Below are 26,027 nucleotides of genomic sequence, written 5' to 3' on the forward strand. Positions count from 1 at the left end.
TTGCATGCAAACAAGCGGGATAATTTCTTTGTTGAACTTATTAAGTTCAATAATACATAGTTGTTATATTCGCTCCCCTTCTTTATTTATACACTTCCCTTTTCAGAAAAATCACCCAAACACGACATTGTCACCTTGCTAGCTCTGACCTCGTCCACCTACAGGAGATTGTTAAACCTTCGGTTCTCTGTAACATTTTTTTGTAGTCGGAATGCTCGAATTTTTATTTATTTTTATATAACTCATGTGCATTGCCGATTGATTATGTGAATTTGATTGATGCGGTAGCTGTTTTCTATGCATAGCTATGTTTCTTTAGAATAATTCGTTCCTTATTTTTCAACTGTTAATTTAATTTCTTTGATATTAACTTCTGAGTGAACAAGCTTGATGAATTATTCACATCCCCTGTCAGAGTCAATTGCTTGAGTGAAATTCCTCCTTTATTAGCTGCTAAACAGTAAACACTAAATCAGAACTTTGGTGAAAGCATATACACAGGAACACGTTTACAAGCACCATTGGGAACATGTAACTTGTGCATCTTGGCGCAAGTTTGCTGACCAAGAGAACAAATGTATATTATCCCATATTCTTGATGTTGACACATTGAACCACATGACCCTTCATCAGGGAAGCTGCTCCATGCAACTAACCTCACGGAATTGTTCTTGAAGAGGGCTACGAGGATTTCAATCCCCTGTTGGTGGACCTAAGGTCAGATTTGACGATGCATTGTCCTAGTTGTGGATGGGTCATTTTTCTGGAACCATCAACAGGGAAGTGTATTTTTTGAAAAATAAATTGAAAAGGAGAGCATATATAACAAATCCCTATGAAATAATATTAGGCCCACTCATCAACACATATAAGCCCATTTTCTTTTTTCTTCTTTTGTAATAATAAATAAAAACTACAAAATGAAACAAGGTAGCGCGGCACCCCTCACATCATCCTCAAGGTTCAGCTCTAAATAAAGAAAGGTAGTTTGTAGACTATCAACTTGCATGGCCCAAGTTAGCAATTATTTGCCTCTATAAACATGTCTTGTATTTGGTAGAGTGGATAAAAATAAAAAAACGTAAAAGTAGAAGCTAGACTTTTCAATTAAAAGAGTATAAAAAATGTGAGTCTGAAATAAATTTTTATGTATTTCTCACCTCATTCATCCTATTTTTTTCTACCAAACAAAACATAAGCAGGGATTTGAAGTGGAGGGAGCGACTGTAACTAGAGTTGACTCTGGTCATTTTAATTCATATCAATTTTTAAAAAGCTGATCATTCTACATTTCTGAACTGTGAAGAAAAGTAGAATGGTATTGGTGCCAAATGCTTGAAATCATATCTACTTCTACTATGAAAAACAGAAAAAAAAAAAATCACGAAAACTTAACTGTGTAAGTGACACATAACACATTATTGGGGAAAGGCCGAAAAGATCCATATTTAAATTGATAATTGATATGCCTGGTAAAGAATTGTTTATTGACTGTTTATGGAAATATGCGACCGAATGCCTTTCTGAATATCAAATTGAGTTTTCAAAGAAATGTCCAATAATCGATCATTATCAACTTAGTATTTTTCTAACTGGAGCGACTATCGAAATAATATCAGAAGAATACTAAATGAACTCTAAAGACGAGGAATATAGGACACGAAGTACCATGTGCATTATAATTTACAACCAGGAAATAATGCTAAAATAATTTACAAAAACAATTATCAACACCGAAACTGCTCTAACGAGAAAACTATGAGTAAAGTTTATAGCTTCTAAATTATTAAAAAAAAAAAAAACCTACAAGTAGCATTCTGCTTCATATCTAGTCTAGAGATTTTGTATGGCCCTTATTCTAGTTTCTTCCTGCACTTCAATTTTTTAAGTGTCCGTAAAGAACTTAAAATTGAGTAATCCAAGCATCCACTTAACCCAATCACTTCTGAAAACCAACAAGGCAATCACACCTAAGATTTACAAGTTAGAAATCCATAATCCAAAGTAAGATCTTAGAATATTGGGTGCAATATATCTTGATACAAACCTGGGCGTTTTCTGTTTTCAACTTTTGAAGCTCCTCCTGGGTACAGATAAGCCTACATGTCACAACGCAAGGATTAAGATACACAGATGTTTCACCATAAAATCCAACTATATTTTATTTTAATACAATACCTCCACTGCAAATCTGTTATCTCATGAAGTAACTCCTTTTCCCTCTCGTGAGCTGCTTCAAGCTGCATTAATGCATTTAAAGTAATACAAGGACAAGCAGATACAAAGTCTTCAAGTAATAAAAAACACGAGAAAGATAAATGTCTCTATAGGGGTAATAAACCAAACAAATTTGCTGAATTTGCAATTCAATTTATTTCCTTGTTTTTTAACCGTATTTGTTACTCCATTTTAAATCGATTATTACTTTAAAGCCAATTGACCTCTGACTTCTTCTAACATACCAAAATTTTCCAGCATCCAGGACGAGAAGTGGACCCTGAACTTTATCAAACATCTCTCTTGCAATTTTTCAGAGCTTTTGAGAAGTCCTTCATATTAAATATTTTTCACAACCTCCAAACTCTGTTGGCATTATTATTAATTTATTTATTATTTAACATTTCTTATACCAGAGTGTACATGGTTTTCCAATGGCACATTCTCAAATAAATTCAAATGAGTTACAATAAAAAAAAAAATAAACCCTACAAATGCATACCAAAGATTTCTCTGTTGCTGCTACCTGTGCTGGGTTGCATGTGCCATCAGCTGTACGGTTGACAAAAAACGGATTGAAAAGTATGCATATAGAAGAAAACAATGGAAAAAAAAAGTTTTGAACAAAATATTTAAGTAGAAAGTGTTCTTGGTAGAACCTGAAGAGTCACCGACAGTAATTTGCTTCATTAAACTTAAAATGCCCTCCTGTTAAAAAGTCATGAACAAAAAACAGTTACTAGTGGAAATTAGCTAAGGAGATCAACCATAAATCATAAGGCTGAACATACCCTTTGAAGAATATTTGTCTGCAGTACAGAGTGTAACACAGGAAACAGAGAGTAGCCAGAAAGATTTGATGATGTGGCATCAGATGCCGGTAGTAATGGCAAAGTAGGATGTATAGAAGCAGTATTATGCTGGCTAAAAACCTACATAACCCATATCATTTCCATGAGATGTTCAGTATTATATCTAGGTATATGAATTAAAACCACTATCATTATTACTTTATAGACCCATTCTTCAAACCAAATAAACTCAACTCTAAACACATTGCTACACTTTCATTTTCTATTAAAGAAAACGGTAGTAGCACTTTCTGGAAAGATTAGTTGCAAATCAAACACCATTAATTCCCAAGCCAATGCAATAAGAATTACAATTACAAAAACAATAGCTACATCAACGATAATAATGTAATCATGGTAAATATTATTTTGTAATATATGGTCAACATATCTTTCAAGCATATGTACCAGTGGAAATTACAAATGAAGTATTAAAAGGATGGTTTAGACCGAAACATATATTTTTGGGGGTTTTCCCCTAACCAAGGGAAGAAAAGGAACAGTTATACAAACTTCAAAACCACAAACCTGCATGCTATGGCTCTTTTGCAATAGAGGAGAAGGGGCCACCTGAAAGAAAACTACATTTAGTATTTCAGTCTTCAGGAATAATCAATAATAGTTATCACTCACCTTTTCTGGGTCAACATTCTCAGATGTAACCTTAAAACGCCCTCTCTGCTGTACAACTGGCACCTTTGATTTCTCATCAGTGTCATCAGAATTAGCTGCCACAAGAATGATTTATTAGACGAAAATGCAGGAGTATTCCTTGCGGCCCTGCGGGCTTCAAGAACTCAGCAGCTGTGATATGTCTAGGGATAAAAAACAGCGGTGCTCCCTTGATGTTGACAACAAAGCATTTGAATGGACAAATGAATATGAGCAGTGACCTGATGATTTTGAGACTCTAGAAGGAAGTTCGGTAAGCACGTCCTCTCCTGTCTGTGGAACTGAAGTTGCATTGCAACTTGAAACGTTGTGGGGCAGATTTTGTGGTTTCTCACTGTCATTTGTATTGCTAAGTATTAATGCTGATGGCAGATAAATTATGGTACTCAAAGGGTCAAATAAACGAAATAACGGTATCATTGTAGAGAAAACGTTATACACAAAAGGATTGTTATAAGATTTTGATACAAACAAATTAATACTATTTAGTTATAACTTAACAGTTTAAAAATCATAAATAGTATATAGTTACTAAATAGTATAAAAATGTTATGACTTATATTAGTGTCAACATTCCTTCTCATAATCAAATAAGAGGGATCGGTGATATTAAATTATAACGTAAGTTAAAAATACTCTTATATATTCACTATTTATTATATAAATCATTTATATAAAATTTTATGTTAATCTAAAATTATTTAGTATTTCATTAATATATTAGAATTGTGAGTGGTGTACTACTTTAAAGACATTATATACTCTCCTTACCAGGGGTAACTGATTGGTCCTTTTTAACAGAAAACTTTGCACAAGACATTCCAGAGCAATTCTTGAATGCGCAGGGCCTACTTTTTCTAAACCATGCTATCACTTCTTGAAACTAATGAATGTGAGGATACATAAAAAATTGACTGAAATATAATATTCTTATTTTTATTCACTTTCACTAGATTTTACACAAACAATCAAAGTAATTGAAAGTTATGATTTAATAGTTAAAATTGATTAAAAAAAATCACATTTAATATACAATTATTAAATGGGTAGAAATGTTAGGTGACGCTTGGTTTGAATTTTTTTGTTTTCATTTTTAAAAAAACAAAAAATAAGAATAAAATAACATTTGTTTAAAATTTAAGAAAATATTTTCTGAAAATATTATTAAAAACAGACCCAAAACTAAAACAATAAATTAACATTTTCAGTATTTATGAAGGAGTGAAAATAAAGTGACATCTTGGAATATTTTTTTCTCCATACATATTTTCTAAATCTTAAAACTTTAAAAATAAAAAATAAAAACAGAAAATAAACAACAAAAACAAACGTAACCTTAAGTGTTACACTAGTATATACTTTTCCCTCTGCTTATGATAAATGTACAATTACTAGCTTCCAGTTATGTTATTCGACCACTTCTATCTTTCTTTAGGAGTATTCGAACACCTCTTACCTTTATGCCTTTTCAATTCCTAATATTGATTTATGATCAAATTAAATCAATGATGTTGTCTAATGTCTATTTTATGGAGGAGAAAAGTTGTATGGTATATAAAACAAAAAAGCGGAAACCTACTTTATCCTCTATGAAAAGGAAACAACTTGAGAACCTTAGGATATTCTTTTCAAAATTCAGACAGTTCTAAGATTCCTGAATACAAATAAAAGATTGACCGAAGACAATTAGGATTTGTACGCTTCCTGAGAACGTGAAATTTTAACTTTTGCTATACAGAGTATCCATCATGAGTCGGTAGCTGCAATTACCGACTACCTTTTTTATAATCATCATCAATAGCGTATTGATATCAGATCATTTGGTCAAGCAAGTTCTTTAAGAAAAATATTAGAAACACCATACACCCTACCTTCCATAATTAGTCAAAGCCCGGTAATTAAAAGACAGAAAGAACTGTCTTTCAACAAGCGGAAGCAGGGAAAGAAATTTTTCTACGTTTCTATGGAGGAAAAAAAAACTAAACGAAGTCAAAGAAAAAAATAGTCATATTTGATTAGTATTCATTCCATTGAATTGGATCAAGACATCTAAAACTTTAATAATACTGTATATAGCGACTGGTACGTATTTCACATCTAAAACACGCAAGTTATACCACCATTGATGATATAAACCAGCACATGCCACGGATTAATCTCATTAATTTAGCAATTTTTTATAAGCCAAACAGGGAGTGAGAGCTACAGAAAAATCGACCTGGGCAAGTGAAATTCACAAGTGATTTTCAATAAATTTAAGTTCTTATGTCCAATTTGATGTCTGTCAATAAAAATCGACCTGGGCAAGTGAAACTCACAAAATTGTGATTTTCAATAAATTTAAGTCAGCAATAGTGTGTTGCTAGTATTTTTCAACAAAACAAATGCAATTTGCAGTTTTCTAGAATAAACTCAATGAACTTTACCAGAAAAATATAAATTAAACTGACATGATGCATAATTGTAATACTCACCTTTCTGCCCGAATAGGAAGAAGAGTAGCTTCAGGTAAGATGCTGGATGAACATCCTCTTCTATGATAATAATGGGTAGCCATTCCCTCCACGGATCTTCCACCATTTTCCATATCAGATTTTTCACCCAAATGATTGTTCACATGATCATCTGGACAGGATGAAGAAGTTTGTGGTTCATGGCTTGAACTGGCGATGCTAGAGTCATCATCGGATTTTTCGAACCTAGTTCTGGAAATGGCAACACATGATAATTATTAATAATTGGATTAATTTGATCGTTCCTTTTCCGAACTGTAGAGACAAATATCATTTATAAGATCCCAAGCCAAACAGAAGCATTAGCCCATGATGTTGTAAACTTATAGTCATGAGTTTTCACAATTTGAGTATCACTAAAAGTATAATTTACTAGATCTGGCATCAGATGCATTTTAGGAGCATACTTGGCATCGTTTACTGCAGAATCAACTAGGAGAGCAGAAGCTAATTGACGTCGCATCTCATCATTCTCTTCCTGTGAAGTATAGCCATTAGAAATACAAAATAACCCAGTTAAAAAATTGTTGACAAGAAACAGAAGAAAAACGAAAGAAAGAAATATAGTGCATATAATCCTAACATGTAGAATCTGAGTTTATGAATACCATATCAGCAGATCGAGAAGGTTTGTGAATTGCACTTGGCAATTGCTTATCTAGTGAATCAAGTGTAGATAAAGAACTTGAACTTCCTGCATGGTTGATATCGGACATAGCATCGTCGAAATCGTGGATCTATAAGAAATAAAAGCTCTACTTAGAATCTATAACTGCAGGAGTCACATGTTGGTTGTAAGGGATAAAAGATTGGACATGGTGTGTACCAAGGAAGCCTGAGCCTTCATGTCGTCAAGATTGAAGTTCCAACCACTAATTCCTCGTTTGTATTCGTTCTATAGAGGATTAACAGAATGATGTGGTAAGCTTGGTATCAAAGAATGATGTGCTCGCCAACTGACAGCAGATACTCTAAACAATTAGACATAATAATGGTTACCTGTGATAATTCCTCCATCTTTCCATCAGGCATTTTCTTTTGTGCGAGCATATCTTCTTCTTTTCTCTGATATAAAAAATATCAAACATGATTACAGGGGCCGGGGCCGGGGCAGGAGGAAAATAATGGGAATAATATGGAACCTTTAGAGCTTCCATTCGGTCACCTAAAGCAGGCAACCCCTCCAAAAGTTTTTTGACTATAGTATCACTGGAGCGAGCCTGCTTAAAGAAGGAGTGTTTTAACAACTTGCTTGCAGAGGGTCGTTTTGAAGGATCTTTTACCAAGCAACTAGCAATCATCTGCTTAAAAGACTGGAAAGAAGGAAGAGAGATGTAGAATTGTAGATTAGGAAAAAAAGGAGCAATCCAATGAGTGAATGGTTGAAATTTAAGTACAATATAGAGAGAGAGAGAGAGAGAGAGAGAGGGAAGGTTAAGTGAGGTGACCTTACTGAACTTCCTATCCCTTTCGTAGTCAAGGCCAGGGGGTGCATTTTGGAGAGTCATGAGCAGTACCTTCATTGGTGGAAACTTTGAGAAAGGGGCATGGCCATGTGCAAGCTCCAAGGCGGTTATACCAAACGACCAGATGTCAGCTCTGGGAATGAGATGAAGAATTGTTATTAGTATCATGAAGTTGATTAAAAATGATGAAATAAAGAGACAGCAGAGGCAGACTTGAAATTGTAGCCGTGAAGTTGCTCCATGACCTCAGGTGCCATCCAGCAAGGTGTTCCTACAAATGTATTCCTTGTGCGTTGGCGGTCACCGGAATCGAAGAGGCAGGCAGAGACACCAAAGTCGCCGAGCTTGACGGCCCCGCGTGAATCGATGAGAATGTTGCCGGCCTTGACGTCGCGGTGGATGTGGCCGTGGTGGTGAAGGTACTCCAAACCCTTCAAGACCTCTTTGAGAACGGTAGCAATGACCACCTCCTCGAAACCGTCGGGGTGGGCGGCTTTGAGTATGTGGAGGCATGAACCGCCGGACATGAAGGGCATGACAACCCACAGATTGTGATCGCTGACGAAGGAGCAGTGCGATTTGAGGACGTTGGGGTGGTCCACCAGGATCATTGTCTGGGCCTCGCGAGAAACGTTGTTCTGGCAGCATTGCGGTTTTGCAATTAAAAATTGAACTGAATAGAATTGAAGGAAAGAAGGAATGATAATACCAGATCGCAGTTGTCACGTTCGAAGTCGAGGATTTTGATGGCGACGACCTCGTTGAAGGGGAGGCAGAGAGCGCGGTGGACAGAGGCACTGACCCCCTGGCCAATCTCCTCGTAGAGAAGGTAATGCTCCTCCCCGATGGGGTACTTCTTCTTTTCCATCTCCTTCTGCTTCTGTGGATCGAATTGGAAGGAAATTGGATACTAGAAAGGGTGAGAGAGGTGATGTCACGTGAATGAATGAATTGTGGAAAGAAAGGGTAATTGGGTCCGTTTCCTTCCGCAGCTTTCTCGTGATTGTGTTGCCTTATGTATCGGATGGCCAGTGTTTTTTGTTTGTTAAGTCATTCCCCGCCACCTCTCTTCTCTTCTGCGCGCAACTAACTCCCCCGCCCCTACTGCTATTTCTAATTCTCACCACCCCCCAATATGCATATAATCAATATTATGCTTTTTTATTCAATACGTCTCATTTACAAATTCATTTTTATATCATAACTAACAAGCTAAGTATCCCATATATATATATATATATACTATCCAATCAAGTTAGTTATAAATTCAAGATTTAATTACTTGTTTATTCTTTATAATTTTACAATTCACATCTTTTAATCTCTATGATGGTTTGAAAATGATTTTTTTAATCCTTATGATTTATATTTTAATTTTCTTTTAGCTCCTATAGTTTAAAAATCATTTTTTAGTCCCCATCATTTACACTCATTAATATAAAAATAATTAGTTACAAATTAATTATAAATTATCAATAATTTTTTATTACAAATTATCTTGTAATAAATTAGTTATGAATTACTTATTAATATTTTTGTAGTTAATTGTAATTGATAATATTACTCATATTTTGATGATAAAGACTAGAGGGGAATTAAAATATAAAATATAAGGATTTAAAAAATCACTTTCAAATTATATGGACTAAAAGAGAATTAAAATATAAATTATAAGGACTAAAAATATCAATTTCAAACTACAAGAACTAAAAGAGAATTAAAATGTAAATTATAAAAACTAAAAAAATCATTTTAAAACTATATGAACTAAAAGGTACAAATTATGAAACTATAAGAATCAAATGAGTAATTAAACCTAAATTCAATTTAATATAATTTAATGTAATTAGACACAATTTAAATGATATTTTTGTTTGTTTATTTTTAACATGAGAATATTATGAATTAGGTTTGTTACAAGCTTTGAAAAACTATTCCGGATGTTATGGATTTTCAACTATAACTTTCAATTTTAAAATATTTTCCTATACAAGAGGAGGGATCAGAATAAGGAAAGTTATTTTCTAAAATATCAGTAACTTCCTTATTTATTAATTTATTTATTTTGTTTAATTTTTCAATTTTAAATAATATTTCCATGAATATTAAATGTATCCAAACATGTTTTTAAATTTACTTAGGAATAATATTCCTTTTTTTTAACAAGTGTAATTAGGAATTTTGTCTTTTTAATGAGATTCCAATCTATCACACAAATTTGATTGATTATGAGACTAATTTTTGGTTTGAAATTTAGTCATACTTAAATTTTTCATCATTCCCAAAGAGTGTATTTTATATGGATCAAATCCAAATTCTCTTTCACAAATTAAATGTGTATTGTCAATTAAATTATACTCATTGGATAAAAATAACATTCATATTCATAATATTGGTGGAAATGTGACGGGTGGTTAAATAACATGAAACCTTGAAATAAACACCCCTAAGTAAAAATCTCAAAATACATAACAAGTATAATAAATAAATAAACGCTAAGAGCATCTCTAGTGGGAGTGCTTACATGAGTTGCTTAAGTTTTTTTTTTATTGAAATATATAACATAGAGTTGTTTATATAAGCATCGTTACTTAATAATATTATACCATAAATAAAATATTTTTAAATATCGTAGGACCCATAAAATTAATTTAAGCACTTACTTTAACAATCTTAGTACTTGTGTGAATTTTTGTTTAAAATACTTAAATCTATATAGAATTGTAACACCCACAAAATTATGATAAGTAAATCATATAAACAACTATGTATTTTAGATACTCTAAGTCATTAGTCTAAGTAAAATTATCTTTTGGTCCCCTTAATTACAAGTCTTATAATAAAAAATATTAGAAAAAAAATATCTCACTATAGTACTAACATATTTCATTTATATATATATATATATATATATATATATATATATATATATATATCATATTAGACATGCAGATATTTAACTTGGTCATCAATGATTGCATGGTTCAATAAGTTTTAATAAAAAATACATGTGATTTAAATTTAAAAAATATTTTAATATATTTATAAATATTTGTTGTTTTACTCTTTATATCTATTTGTTTGATTTATATTATTATTTTACAAATTATAACTTATCCTTACTATTTAATTATTTTGTATTATTATTATTATTGACATTTTTTGCCTTAATCCTTTGATTTATAGGAAAAAAGGGATTTTAATTAATTAGAGTTTGATTGGAAGGTGAGTAAAGTAAAGTGTGACCAAAAATTATTTTCGTCAAGGATTGAACTCGAGTAGTACCTAAATAATTTAACCTTAACTTCAATACATTAACCACTTATGTTCAATGAGTTGATTAAAATTAGTTCATTTAACAAATGATTGTTCAATGTTGTAAATATAAAATATGTCGGTTAAAAAATATAAATACCAAAGTTGAAAGTACTTATATATAGGGGGGTGTATTGAATTTGGATTTTAAAAGACTTTGTAAGAATGTAATGACTTTTAAGATTTTTTTAAAAGACTTTTATGATTAGGATTTTGTAGTTCAAATTTTAATAAATTTACAAAATATAAATTCATAATATTAAAAAGGACATTATATATTTTTAAGATTTTAAAGGACTCCTTAAATTTTTAAAAAACATTCAAAATTATTGATAAAAGATTTATGAATTTCGTTCACCTAATACTTTAAATAAAATTCATCTTATACAAAGAATCCTAAATCTATCACATAACAAATTAATTTTTCCTAGCATATTTACAGGTATATAATGTTAATTGTATTAAAACTATATACCATAATGCATGTCATTAGTATGAATACTTGTAGTCATTTTCATAATAACGATCTCACCAAACAAAAAACATGTCTAATAATTGTTTCAAACCTTATTTATATATTTATTTACTCATACATGAGTCACATTCTCACATTCATTAAAACTATATATTTTTCATGTTCATAAATATTTATATTCATAAATATTTATGTTCATTTATATGTATAAGCAAGTAGTGAAGATACTCCTCAAATTCAAAGAATTGAAAAAATTTCTTATATCACACATTCCAAGGCATGTTGAAAGAGTAAAAAAAATTATAAATGTCTACCAACAAACTTTATTGAATTTCTCAAAAACTCATAATAGTCTTGATTGAATACTGCAATACTTATTTCTATTATTTAAAATTCTTGATTGAATACTTCAAGACTTTTTTTACAAAAAAAATCATTTAAACTTAAAACTCATTGAAATCCTAATTGAATACATCCTCCTTAGTGTAAAACTTAATGGTAGAAAATTCTTTAGACCATAATTAGAGAAATTTGTAAACAAAATCACGATTAATAATATAAATTTCTATTAGTGTATATTAATTCTCCACATCCAATCTTTGTGTTTCACGTGAATAATCACAAAATAAATATATTATTACAAATATATATATATATATACACACTAACAAGGTTCCACATAATTAATAGATAACCAAGTTTTTTTAAGTATGTTGTTAAAAGTTCAAATTTATGACCATGTGTATGAAAAAATTGTTGGAAGAAAAAAAATTCACTTTAGTAATTTCTTTGTCTAAAAAATAATTAGTCTCCAACTATTGGTTGAAAGATATTCTTATTGAAAAAAAAAATACACATATACAATTTGTTCTGGTTATATTGGAGGTCTTATTTTTCTTTTTGGCTACAATGACAACAATGAGAACCAAATCTAAGACCTCGTTCATACTACCCAAACCTCCGCACTAAATGAGTTTGACATTGGAGATCTTATGATGCATGTCACCAATAATTTAGCTATCATTGATTTGTAGACTGAAACCTATTTAAATAGGTCATTTCAATAACCATTGAGTAATTAAGGTTCTTGTACTATAAAAGAGGAAAGTGTTATGAAAGAAAATTAATGGACATTCATTAGATGGTTTAAATGTGTCAGTGGACAAAGATAGTGGTTTCATATATGAGAAAATACATCATTTTGTCTTCTATCCCTCAATCGATTTGAGTCATCTTAGCATTGAACCTCGAAAGCAAATACAATCTCTTGGTAACTTTAGTTATTAGCCTTTGACTTAGATCGGTTTAGGGTTGGTGTGAATTATAATCCTTTGAGTGTCGAGCCTAAAAGGAAAAAATGATTTATTAATAACTTCTACTTAGGTTGATTAAGGGATTGGTACAAATCACTACTATCCAAGTTAATATTGGGATTGACTCACATTCAATGCTTATTGGACTGAGGTGGCAGTAATTTATAAGTTTTGGCCTAGGACAAGTTGGTTGACTTATGTTTAGAGCTTTTAGTATTGACTTAAAGGTGACACATATGAAACTTTAGTATTAGCCTCAGGTGTCACATTGTTCTAATATTTTGTGCTCCATATAACAACTACAAACTAACACCATTTTTGGATGATTAGTTGCTGAAATTTGATTAATAAATTTGTTGATATGAATCATTTGACTGTACAACAATGACATGGAATGATATGAAAACACACCATATTAATTAAAAGTGGTAACTTATCATTTTAAAGTCTATTGAGTTTTTTAGTGAGTTCTATTTTAACACAACTTCAATGCTTATATATTAACCTTTTGAATAAAAGCTTATATCTTAATTCTATACACATATCACTTTGTGGTCTTGTTTAGTGGATAACTTAAAACCTAGGTTTGTTTCATGTACAAGGATATAACCAAACTAATGTATGAAGCTATAGAAATGAATTTCCATCAATTATTACTATTTTATACAAAATAAAGTTGGAAACTAGCTTTTATAGAAGAAGATATCTATAGTATATATACTTCAAAACCATTTAATGGAAATTTGTTGGGTCAATTGTCGAGTTCTTTAAACAAATAAAATCTTTTTTGAGTTTGATAGAGAACTCCTCAAAATGTGTGATTTTGTGACCCTTAGACCTAATAACATCCAATAAATAGGTGTGTCCCCACTCAAATCAGAGAGACTACAAGAGTCAGTTTAGTGGTTAAATATGATAAATATCATATTATGCTATAATTTGTTGTTTGTTGTGTCAATGGATATGTTATTTATTAATATTCTTTTATGATTAGACATGGGCTACAACCTAAAGCAACAAAAATTAAGGTTAAAGAAAAAAGCTTGGTACATCAATATGCATGGGCATACAAATAAAATTAGGAGGATATTCTAAAACAATTAGAATACGATCTGAACCCATAGCTCCTTCAGTTATAGTATAAAATCATTTGTGACTTCCCCTCCTTGTAACGTAGTGCTAATTCCTCTTCAACATGTTGCACATCCTTGCTCAAGTCCAAATTAGGTGGTTTCAAGTTATTTAAAAAGTATAGCTTGGTCTATTTGGTGCAACCGCATTCATGAACACATATGTCATAATACCACGCACATTAACAACCCCTTGTTATTTGAAGTATGGCTAAGGCAACATTTATTCCCACATGTGAAGCTCCTTAAACTTTTTCCTTACCGCAATTATACTTTGCAACATTAATGGGTTAGGAAATGGTAACACTCAATGGTCCTTGAACTAAATTTTGGGTCTGGGTACATATTGACACTTTAAGAGCTAACTTTAAAGACGACGTCTAGCACAAATCATAAAAGTAAGTGATCTTTGGTGGACCACAACTTTTAACCATCAGATTAATCTAACTTTCACATCTTTGTAGTGCACCTTTCACAACATATATTTTCTTCCTCAGATCTGTATAGAGACTCCCTTCTCTAGATCACCACTGTTATTGCTTCATCATCGTCATGCCTTTGTCATTGTCTGTGCTTCGTTGTTGTCATGCCTTTGTCATTCTTCTTCCTCTTTCCTTTTTCCAGCATCATCGTCCGTTACAACTACAACTATGACGGACAATGCCAATTGTCATTTAAAGCTGCTAGTGACCATGACAAACGACATAAATGCCGAGATATAGTGACAAGGAACATCTACTCCCAAAGATTGCCTTGACCACAATTGCAGTCACATTCCATTGCCCACGATGGAGATCTGTGATTCTAAACTCGAGGTTTAAATCAAGATCATCGTTCTTACAATCGTCATCAAACAAAATGCTACTATGAAATTATGTAGCAACACCACAACACCAACTCCAAAACTTACCGAAATCGATGTTTGGAGAAAGATTCATTTTCATCAATATTGTTGCTCTCTTGCTATTGTGAAATCACACTCACAAGAAGTGTTGGACACAACTTAGATTTGCTTGCTATGGTACACTGTTTATGAACAATAATGACAATCATGCAAATCTGAAGGAGATGAGAAGGAAAAAAAGAAGGAAAACTAAATGTTACGATAAAAAATTACCTCTAACGGTGGCGTATAGTAGTTAGCGACAAAGGACGACAAGAAATACCTCGGATCTTATAAAGAAGAAAAATATATGAAATGGAAGGTGCACTCTAAGGATGTGAGGGTGAGATTAATCTAATGGTTAAAAGTTGTGTTCCACCGTAGATCACTTACCTTTGTGGTCCATGTTAAATGTTGTCAATTTTAAATCATTATGTAATCTTTTTGTCTTTTTCTCCCTTAACTTACTCCTATAAATAGTATAGTTGTTCCTTTATTACAATTATTCTCAAAGAGGGTTACATAATTTAATCCAATCTCAATATCATTTAATAAATTATAATTATTTTTTAGATAGTTTCATTTTATTTTTACCACCATCATTGTTCACGTTAACTTTGACATACTTTATTGATCCACTTTTTTTTTTTATAATAGTATTCCAATCACTATAGATCTTTCCTTCATTTAACACCACAAATTTCATTATTAACACCACTCACATGAGGGTTTGCATGAAAAAGCGTCCTTACGGGCTTGACCTAAGTTGTCTTCGTCTGCATAATGGGTAATCGTCTCCCTATGATATCTATTTGTAACCTCGAGCATGATCCAACTGTATGACCATACAATCCACAATGTTTACACCAAAAATGGAGGCCTTTGTATTCAACTTTAAACTAATGATTCCAAAACCAAATCCTCCCAACTATTGGCTGGTTCAAATCAATTTTGACATAATAAAAAACAAACTTTCAATAAAAGGCATCAATTGTCCTAATGTCAACCTTCACATTCACAGGCCTTGCCACTACGTTGACAAACACCAAGAAAACACTCTCGTCGTAAATATTCCATATCCAACTTTGCAAACTATATACGAATAAGGTACTATTGATTTTGACTTTCAAAGAAACAAAGTTTGGAACCCAAGGCCAAATCACAAGGTGTAGTGGTAAAATATCACCCGTGCCTAAGAATGACGCTTTATCAATTTTGAACTAGAACAAACTTGACCATATACAAAACCATGTCCCGCATCAACCACTTTAATCCTTTTATTGTTTTCCAAACTGCCTAAAGTCTATCTTGCATCACACAAAAACTGAATGTTTTCCCTAACAATTTCACCATTACAACATCCTTCCTTAACATCCATAATTCCTTAAGAATATTTTTATTAATAAAACACATTGCCTTCAAGCAATCACCAACCTCAAACTTGGTTTTAAACAAACTTTTCATCAACGAATCCATTTTTTCTCTTTGAGGAAGATCCTCTTGTTGTCCCGGTAGTTTATCCTGAAAATAAACTTTATTTTAAACTTGTCCCTTTTTTCAACTTGGAAGTTTTGGAGGGGAAAGAAAGCCTTATTACACAATTTTCTCTCCAAAATCTTTACCTAAACATTATTGATATACATTTATAATTTGTTTCAAATCAAACACTGACAGAATTAGCTCATAAATATAAATAAAATAAAAAAACACGAGTATAAAATGAGATTAATATTTACACTAATCATGGTTAATACATGAATAATTATGATTAGACATAAGAAATTGTTTTAGAAAGAGGTAAAATAAGTATAATAATATTGGTATAATTTGTTTAAGCTTTTTTTTAAAATAGGTTATTTTTAATTTTTTAATGTATTTGTTTAAATTGTTTTTTCTAAAAAAAGGCAAGCTGTTATATATATATATATATATATAATATTTAGTTTAAACAAACACTGTTTAGTGAGAGTTAATTTAGGGAGAAAGAAAAAACAAAGAGAATAGAAAAAGAGCAATATACATAATACATGTGTGGTTGACGTGTTCATCCTCTGCAACGGCAACAGACTAAGTTGTTTCTCTCTCTAGCCCTAGGGTTTCGTTCTCTACTACCGTTCTTTCATCAGATCGCTGCCGTTTCCGGCGTCATTCCGATAATTCGGCGGCATGAAGCTAACAGTGAAGACTTTGAAAGGGAGCCATTTCGAAATCAGGGTTCAACCCTCCGATACTGTCAGTAATCTCCTTCGCAATTCAGCGAGCTCTGTCTCTCTTTTCCCTTTTCGCTATCACTCGTTGCTTTCTCAGTTTTTAGTTTTTTTTCCTCCTTTCATATTCACCTGCTCAAATATCTGTTCGTTTGTTCGTTGATATATTTTATTTTCAATTTATGGAAGCCAATTTTTTCTCCATTGTTTTTCGTATCATTCTTGCAATTGTTATTATTGAAACTCATCGCCATTGATTTTGTTTGAATTTGTATCGCATACGTTCATTTTGATTTTATTTCCCACCAACATTTTATAAATTCATTTAGTATTTCGTGGATGCCAGTATTACTTTATTATTATTATTATTATTATTATTACTACACGGATTTTGTAGTGTTCCGGGCGTGATACTCAGTCCTCAGATGCTGATGCTGTTTTTGTTTTTTATTGAACATTGTTGGTACTGTACTGACTAAGTTTTAGGTATTTTGCTCCCTTGTATATGCATTGCACGTTTACACTGAACATAATCCCGATTTCATGTTGCCTATTTTACTTTAATGTGAATTCATAGTTAGAGTGGGAGGAATCTGTCACCAGGCTTTATGTGGTATTCGGATAATTTTGAAGTGCTATTTTTTGAAATCTATTGTTTATCAGCTGAAATTGTCAATTTGTTGTTTAATTAGCTGAAGTTTTCTGCTTTTTTGTCCCATCAGGTTATGGCTGTCAAGAAGAATATTGAAGATGTACAAGGAAAAGATAATTACCCATGTGGACAGCAATTGTTGATTCACAATGGCAAGGTTTTGAAAGATGAAACTACATTAGTAGAGAATAAAGTCTCTGAAGATGGCTTTCTTGTTGTTATGCTTAGTAAGGTATATTTCTTTCTTCAAGAATACTTTGTCAAACAATTGCTTAGGCAAGTCACCTTCATACTGACTGTCATTTGAGCTCTCATATTTTTATCCTGTATCAGTGATTATACATGGTCGTATCTTTCAATCTAAAGGCCTTGAATCCACAATCGTAAGCCAATCAGTGCTTTCAGTTTTTTGATTTAAAATGGAAACCAGATGTAGTGCTTTACTTGTTGATAGTGAATTTTTATTTGTATTTATTGCTGTGCTCTCTATCATTTAACAAATCAAAATGATAAGAATCTTTTGCTTGGATTCTCTCCCCTGATATTTTATCTTGACATTATGAGATGCATTAGATCTTGTCATATAATATCTGCTATCCTGTTTTGATTAGATAAACTCAATTAAGACATTTTTCTTTCAGTATTTTCTTTTTGTTTGTATTGTAACTTGTAAGAGACACTGTTCAACTTCTTTAACCATAATCTTCCTTTTTACTTCTCTATTTACAGAGTAAAACATCAGGTTCTGCTGCAGCTTCATCTGTTCAGGTATATATTGCTTGCTCATTTTTGGAAGATTTCTTTCTTTTCCAGTTTCTTTATCCATATTAGCTATTGTGAATGTGTGTGTCAGCCTGCCAGTAATCCTCCTACGACTGTATCAACGTCAAATTCCACCCCTCCTTCTGATCCTCCAGTGCAAACTCAGTGAGTTTATCTTTTTTGAGGTTGATTTCTATATCAGCCGGGTTTTTTCCTTAATTATCTTATCTGGTTTTGCAGAGCTGCAAACAACAGTACATCTAGCACAGATGCCCCAACTACAAAGTATGGTTTTTGTCTCTACATTTCTCTTAAAGATACAGTTAATAAATTCTACTGAAGTTTTTATTCAGGATGCTACAATGTACTCCCATAAAATAGTTACTGAGCATGAAATGGTGAATTATCATTTGGATCTTTAGTGCTACAATCAAGAGAAAAATGTGTTTGTTGTAATTTAAATTTAATCTTTTCCATTATGGCTTTTCTTTAACTCATGAGTTTTGAGATACTCATAATTCTTTTAACCAAATTAATTATTATGATGTTGACATTTTAATACTAGAAGCAGTGTGGTTTTAAATCAAATATTTTTACTGAATGCTCTTTGAGGCTACATTGGTTATTACACTAGTCATTTAAATAAAATTTGATATTTGCTGATCGTAGTTATTATGCCATATAGTTTTTTTGTGGCTGCTTAACATAATCATCATGCCGTCATTCTTTTTCCTCGTAAACATGGTTGGGTTGAGTTGTTTGTCATTGACATTGTCTCCTTTCCTTTAATCAAGCTTTCTAAAATTGGCTATACATTTTTGCAGTGTGTCTGCAGATACCTATGGTCTGGCTGCTTCGAATTTAGTTGCTGGTAGTAATCTTGAGCAGACTATTCAACAAATTATGGACATGGGTGGTGGCAATTGGGACAGAGACACAGTTAGTCGTGCTCTTCGAGCAGCTTATAATAACCCAGAGCGTGCTATAGATTACTTGTATTCTGTACGTCTTAACTGCTTGTATTTTTTGACTGCTTAAAATTTTCTGTTGTACATGTTTTGATTTAACAATTTGTCATTTTTTTGTGCTTTTTTGCTTTTGGCAGGGAATCCCTGAAGCAGCAGAAGTTGCTGTGCCAGTTCCTCAAACAGCTGGGATTTCTTCTGGAGCAGTTCCTGTAGGACCTAATTCATCTCCCTTAAATATGTTTCCACAGGTAAAACTCATGATACTGAATGGATAATCAAAAGTAATTCCATCTTGCTATTTGCATCCTTTTATGTTACTTTCTGTGCTTTACTTCAAGCTGAAACTCTCTCCCAGGAGACGATTTCTAGCACTGGTGCTGGACTTGGATCGCTAGACTTCCTTAGAAATAACCCCCAGGTGAGTTTGCTGCTCCATCAATTGTTATTCTTCAGTATCCAAGTTGTAAGAGATTTTGGTTAAATTACTCTACACGTCTCTCCCCCATACCTTCGCATAGCGAAGAGCCTCTGGGCAATGGGGTACGAAGTTTTTTTACTCTACACGTCCCTATAATTTTAACAAATTTTGAAATAGCTAGGTCCTTTTAGTTTAAAATGTTAAATGAGTGTGAAACGTGAATTTGAATGTTACCTTATTTCTGTTCAATAATATGTTAGGAAAGGACTACAGAAGGAAGGAGCATTGAAAAAACAATCAATAATTTAAAGTTATGTATTTCATATTACTTCAACCCTTTGTCTTGTAGAGCAACCAAAATCTCTTTTTCCACTATGTAGGATCGGCTACATAAATCCATAACATCATTGTATTTGTCAAAAACCAATCCTTAAGAGAGGCCATTTTGCATCTTCCATTTTTAATTATAGTGATATCCTCTATTTGATATACTCTTTTAAGTGAGGCTTTCTTTTCTCACATGCCCAAACCATCTTAGGCACGAATCTACTATCTATTCCTCAACAGGGGTTAGTTCCCTAATACAATCATTGCTAATATATTATTTTCTTGTGTGACCACACCACTCATTCAATGTAAAGTTCTCATCCTGAGTCCTGACAGCATTCATGATATTCTTGGCCCATTATCACCTCATATTCAATGCCATTATAAAACACCATTAATATTATGATAGTGTATCAAACATAAACCCTGAAGTGCTCATCCACCCAGAATGGATCTTTTGATTTACGTCTCCCTTTGTTTCACCTTTTCTTTGTATTATAGATCCAAGATACCTAAACTATGTGACATTGTATCATTGGTATGGATGGTATCTAATTTTCTCCTCCAAGCCTGTACAAGGGGGGGGGGGGGGGGTCTTGCTGAACTGAAATTTCATGTACTTTGTTACTCTGCTTAAAAGGAAGACTTGTGATTCTGAAGCTTCCTTCAAATCCTTTTATCTTATAGAAGTTCCATGAGTGAAGATTAGTTTGTGAAGCATGCTCTTGTCAGTTAATGCACTGTGATTTCAAATACTTTTTAATTGACCGCTGTGCCTAGTCAATAAACGGAAAATCATTTGTTATTCTTTCTAGTTTAATGCATAGTAGTCAATAGTGAATAGCAGGGCAGAGCGGCCGCCCCCAAAAATGCTACAATAGATAGCGTTCATCCTGCTATTTTAAACCCTGAATCTGAAAAGGAACAGAGAAGAAAAAGATGGGTCTTCATAAACGCTGGAGATTGGCTGGAAAACTCACCAGGAAAAAGATGGGTCGCTGCTGGAAAATCGCGGACCAGGTTGTGGATGTCGGAGTTTGGCCAGAAAAGATCTCTGTCAGTACTGGGCTGCGGTAGGCAGTGCTGATTGGAGCTGCAACAGCGATGGGAGCTCAAAACAGAGTGCCATGAGAAGTGTGGAAGCTAAGCTAAGGCTGGGGCATCGAAGAAGATAGAGGTTCAGAATATAAAGGGATAGGATTTTCCAAGTTTACTCCCATTAAAAAGCATAAAACGATACTAATAAGGGGGTAAAAATGTTTTCTGGCCCATCACACTAGGAGCGGCTGCGAAGGGTGTGAGTCGTGCCATGATGGCTGCGACTTGAATTTGCGCCATGATGGCTTCACCTGGAGTAGGATCAGCCTGCAACACACTGTGCTAGTGACTACTCTGGTTTCAAGCCTTTACATGTAGCCAACCCCACCTATTGGGATAAGGCTTCTTGTTATTGTTGTTGTATCTAGCTTAAATCTTTGCTTTTATAGTTTTTAAGTGACCATTTCTCTGTCTGCATTTCCAGTTTCAAGCATTGCGTTCAATGGTGCAATCCAATCCACAAATTCTACAGGTATTCATTTTCTCCATTACCTTCCTGACTTTTGGTCATTTCTTGATGTCTAATGATTTTTACTTTCCCTTGCAGCCTGTGCTTCAGGAACTTGGTAAGCAGAATCCTGGTCTTTTAAGACTGATTCAAGAGCATCATGGGGAGTTTCTGCAGTTGATAAATGAACCTGTTGACGGTTCTGAAGGGTGAGTTTATTGCTTGCCATATATAGTATATCTAGTTATCCGTTTTACATTTCATAACCATTACTTAATGGATCCATTATCTTTCTTCATATACTGTATCAATTGTTGGTTGTCACTTTTTCCCCATGTATGCAGTATGAAAGGAACGTTTCTACTTGTTAGCTCGATATGCTATTCTTATAATATTATGTAATTTTGAATTAGAAGTTTACTTGCATCATTTGATATTTTATATTCACGAAAATTTGAAGTAGAAACGTATCCCTCTTTTTTCTGTCAGAGATATATTTGAGCAGCCCGAGCAAGACATGCCCCATGCCATCAATGTGACTCCAGCGGAGCAGGAGGCAATTGGAAGGGTATTTCACTCCTTATTGTCGTCTAATATACGTGCCGTTGCCATTTTCATTTTCATTTCTGCTGATTGATTTTTACTTATTATTCGTAGCTCGAGGCTATGGGATTTGATAGAGCCTCGGTGATAGAGGCATTTTTGGCATGTGACCGTGATGAGCAATTGGCAGCCAACTATTTATTGGAGAATGCTGGAGACTTTGAGGATTAAATGACTCTCGGAAGGAAATAACTACTGATTTCCTGGCGAAGCTTGGAGTTAGGAGCTCTCTCTCTCTAAGTTATAGATCCACTCCTCCCCCTTATTTGCTTGCAGATGCCATTGGGGGGTAACTCTGCTGCTGCGGCTTTAGTTCTTTTTCATTTTTATGTGCCAAAAAAAGAGTCTCTAACTTACATTACTTCCATTGATTCATAGTTTTGTTTGGCCCTTTTTTCCTTAATTTTTTTAAACTTTAATGTGACTTGTTGGATAATATATGGAGTAGAGTTTGGATTTAGCCTTGTGTCATCTAAAGAGTGTGTTATTGCGGCGTTCAATATGCACGTTCCACTTCGACGCTTCCATTTTCACGACAGTAACGTAGAAGTAACAATCTGTTAGGTTAAAAATATTTTGTAAATTAACGATGGATAGGTATTGCAATTGTCTATTCTCGGGATTAACAGACAATAAAAAGGTAAGGGTATGCATCAATCTAACATTTGTTGCAATTATGAAGTTTGTAGAAGTTAAATTTTAGAAGGAAAAACAGATGGATTTTTTTTATTCGTGATAAATGTTCTTTCATTAATTTTTTAAATTAAAGAAATGAAGTGATGGATTAATACAGATTTAGTGTGATAATATTTTATTTATCTGAAAATATTATGTCTATCTTAGTTTTTTAAAATAAGTCATTTTTTTAATTTTTCTTTACAGTTTTTTGTTTTATCAATGAATAATTTGTTCAATTTATAGATTGATTTAAAGCGGTTGATTTGAAAATCATTGGACTATTTTTACTTGCTGTTGAAACTTTTTTTAGTTCACTCGATTCATCTATTTTTTTAATTTATTGAATGAATTTTTTTAGAATTATTTTATTTTTCATCATGAATAAAATATTTTTGAAGATATTTGTAACAATACTTTCAAACATTAGAGATGACTGAGGGGTGTAATTCAGTTATTGCTAACTCTTTTAATAACCATTTTTTCTCAAAATAATAATAATTAATTAAAAAATCAATTCTTGATATTGTAGTTTGTTTTAAATTTTATTATATTTTGTATTTAATTTTATCACAATGGTTGATTTTCTAATAAACAATTATAAGCATGTTTAATTATTTAAAATACACCTTCTCATTCTAGATGATAGAGGAGGCAGATCCTTAAATAATAAACTATCATGTTATGCAAATATATTAATTTGAATTGAAAAATAATTATAGGCATTGATTGATTAAAAAAAAAAAAGTATAGAAATTAAGATTTGAGAGTGGTGAATGTGGCGGAGCAGAGGGAGCATATTGAAGGTGAGTTTTGGAAATAATAAATTAATGTAGATATAAAAAGAAGGGTGTATTGAGGAGGAGGATAAACATTTGGGTCTGTCTCCGCCTTGGCCAAATCCCTAGCCTCTTGTTGTTTGATTGAGATGACGATGGCGTTGTTAGCGGGTCAGAGCTCCATTTCCGCGCTTCCCTTTGTTAACCCAACTTCCTTGAGCTTCAAACCTCTCGCCTTTACCAAATCCCTAGCTCTCCCTTCAGCACAGAGGCCAACTTCGCTGAGGCTGAAATGCAAGATGGAGAGCGACGGCGACATTCTGCGGGGGAGCACTCGCACGGTGACGACGCTGATGGGACTCGCCGTGTTGCTGATGAAGAAGGCGGCCTTTCCAGTGTTGAACATCAACATCAACAGCAGCAGCAACAGCGTGTCCACGATGGGTGCTTTGTTCTTGGCATCTCTACGGGACCGTCCGAGTGCGAGTGGGGCCCTAAACACGCCGCTGACGGTTGTGGCGGCGGGGCTTGGGAAGTGGCTTGACATATACAGCGGGGTTTTGATGGTTAGGGTTTTGCTGAGTTGGTTCCCCAACATCCCCTGGGAACGCCAGCCTCTCTCCGCCATCCGAGACCTCTGCGATCCTTATCTCAACCTCTTCCGCAACATCATCCCCCCTGTTTTTGACACCCTCGACGTCAGCCCTCTTCTCGCCTTCGCCGTCTTGGGCACTCTTGGCTCTATTCTTCAGACTGCTATGTGAATTCATCTCTTTTAGCTTCTCTTCTCGCTTTTCATTTTCGATTTCACTCTTTTGGCTTATACCAACTTAGTACTTTTTATCTTTATTCATATCATTTTCATGTTACCTTGCTTGCACCAATACCAATATTTCATTATCCCATCCCCATTTCTTCCTTCTCTTAATTTTGCACAGCACAACTAATCTGATAACACTTTCTAACTAACAACTAACCATATATGCTTCATGTATCACCATTCACGATTGATTGTTCAGTTCAGTCTAACTTGTCTATCAATAACTTTATTTGTGGACAAAAGAAAAATATATATAATCACCTCTCAAATCTTTTTCTTTTTTCTCATTTACTCATAATTTCTTTGGTCTGCAAATGCAATGAGGCAATCACCTGGTTTTGCTAATCGCTTCTACAACATTTTTGTCTTTCAAAAAATCTTAATTGAATACCATTTCGTTGCTCTCCTTAAAAAATCCTAATTTGAGTACCACAAGACTTATTTAAGCCATTTAAAAGTCTTGATTGAATACCTCAAGACTTTTTTATAAAGAAAAAAGTCTTCTAAAATCCTAATCCAATACACCCCCCTAAAACTGTCTTTAGCCATTACAACTAATCTATTTTACCAGAATTTCAAATGCAATATTTGGATTGGTCAAATTTAATGTTTAGAGTTATTAACATGTGTTTGGATCCAGAACAAGTTACAGAGAGTAACTTCTGTGTCTTTTGCTGTTTTGTTGGACATTAGGAAGAAGATATGTGCATTTCTATTTCTAACACAGATGCAAAAAACACACTAAATGTGTTATTTTATGATGTATGACACATCTTGTTCTGTATGTATTGTGTATATTTTAATTCTTGCTAAAGTTTCTCTTCTCCCCACCTGGTGTATTGTGCTTCTCTTCAAGTTTTTAGTAACTTCATCTCTTTCTTCACTTCATTATAGCACTTTTGCTTATATTGGTAACTTTATATTACTGGAAAAGAAATTTTTCTTCGTGTTCATTGTTATTAGGATTGTGAATGTGAAAACCTTACACCTTTCTCTGTGTATATCAAATATATAAGGTGCCTTACTCCCTTTTCAGATAGTATTTTTTATAAAAGGTTTAATTTGTGGCCGTTTTACCTAATGGAGTTAAGACACTTAAAATTTTTAAGTTTTGATATTTATGATGCTTTTTTTCCCCTATAATTTGGTTATATATTCGTAATTAGATGATACAATAGTGACAACAACTGAAGTCACTGAAGTCTTTTCTCATTAGGTAAGATTTGTTATATACATCAAATGAGGTCCTTGTGTTGTGTTATGTCAAAAGCCAATTAATTCTTTATAGGGGCCATTTAGATGTAACTCTGCCTTTGAATCGAACTTTGATGACTTTGAAATTACATGTGACAGCTGACAATCGACAAGCCAACAAGATTTCAAAATCTTTATTAAATGTTCAGTGCATAGTTATGTCTTTCGTGGGTTTCCTTCT

General features: G+C 33.1%; 3 protein-coding genes across 5 annotated transcripts; 2 read left to right on the forward strand and 1 right to left on the reverse strand.

Moving 5' to 3' along the window:
• Positions 1–1,631: 1,631 nt before the first annotated feature.
• On the reverse strand, positions 1,632–8,836 carry LOC114423196 (serine/threonine-protein kinase OSR1-like). 3 transcript variants are annotated; one of them, XM_028389854.1, is made up of 18 exons: positions 8,429–8,836; positions 7,933–8,357; positions 7,702–7,852; positions 7,396–7,566; positions 7,253–7,318; positions 7,080–7,148; positions 6,862–6,990; positions 6,661–6,731; positions 6,215–6,445; positions 3,962–4,074; positions 3,702–3,796; positions 3,597–3,638; positions 3,009–3,149; positions 2,877–2,925; positions 2,720–2,769; positions 2,179–2,240; positions 2,048–2,099; positions 1,632–1,945 (listed from the first exon to the last, which is right to left on the reverse strand). In XM_028389854.1, exons 1-18 carry the CDS (start codon positions 8,585–8,587, stop codon positions 1,940–1,942), a joined length of 2,082 nt encoding a protein of 693 aa, XP_028245655.1. In that variant the 5' UTR covers positions 8,588–8,836; the 3' UTR covers positions 1,632–1,939. The 3 variants fall into 3 exon arrangements, with proteins under 3 accessions (XP_028245655.1, XP_028245654.1, XP_028245656.1); XM_028389853.1 differs by having other exon boundaries at positions 1,632–1,970; positions 8,429–8,587; XM_028389855.1 differs by lacking the exon at positions 3,597–3,638 and having other exon boundaries at positions 8,429–8,587.
• A 7,960-nt stretch (positions 8,837–16,796) lies between these two features.
• On the forward strand, positions 16,797–22,778 carry LOC114422537 (ubiquitin receptor RAD23b-like). Its single transcript, XM_028388938.1, has 12 exons — positions 16,797–17,067; positions 17,765–17,926; positions 18,424–18,462; positions 18,548–18,621; positions 18,697–18,741; positions 19,281–19,458; positions 19,562–19,672; positions 19,780–19,842; positions 21,692–21,739; positions 21,815–21,924; positions 22,205–22,283; positions 22,373–22,778. Exons 1-12 carry the CDS (start codon positions 17,002–17,004, stop codon positions 22,487–22,489), a joined length of 1,092 nt encoding a protein of 363 aa, XP_028244739.1. The 5' UTR covers positions 16,797–17,001; the 3' UTR covers positions 22,490–22,778.
• Positions 22,779–23,778: 1,000 nt separating this feature from the next.
• Positions 23,779–24,677, forward strand: LOC114422538 (ylmG homolog protein 1-1, chloroplastic-like). Its single transcript, XM_028388939.1, has one exon. It carries the CDS (start codon positions 23,922–23,924, stop codon positions 24,534–24,536), a length of 615 nt encoding a protein of 204 aa, XP_028244740.1. The 5' UTR covers positions 23,779–23,921; the 3' UTR covers positions 24,537–24,677.
• Positions 24,678–26,027: the final 1,350 nt, after the last annotated feature.

Source organism: Glycine soja, chromosome 8, assembly GCF_004193775.1.
Source record: "Glycine soja cultivar W05 chromosome 8, ASM419377v2, whole genome shotgun sequence".
Classification (NCBI taxonomy): domain Eukaryota; kingdom Viridiplantae; phylum Streptophyta; class Magnoliopsida; order Fabales; family Fabaceae; genus Glycine; species Glycine soja.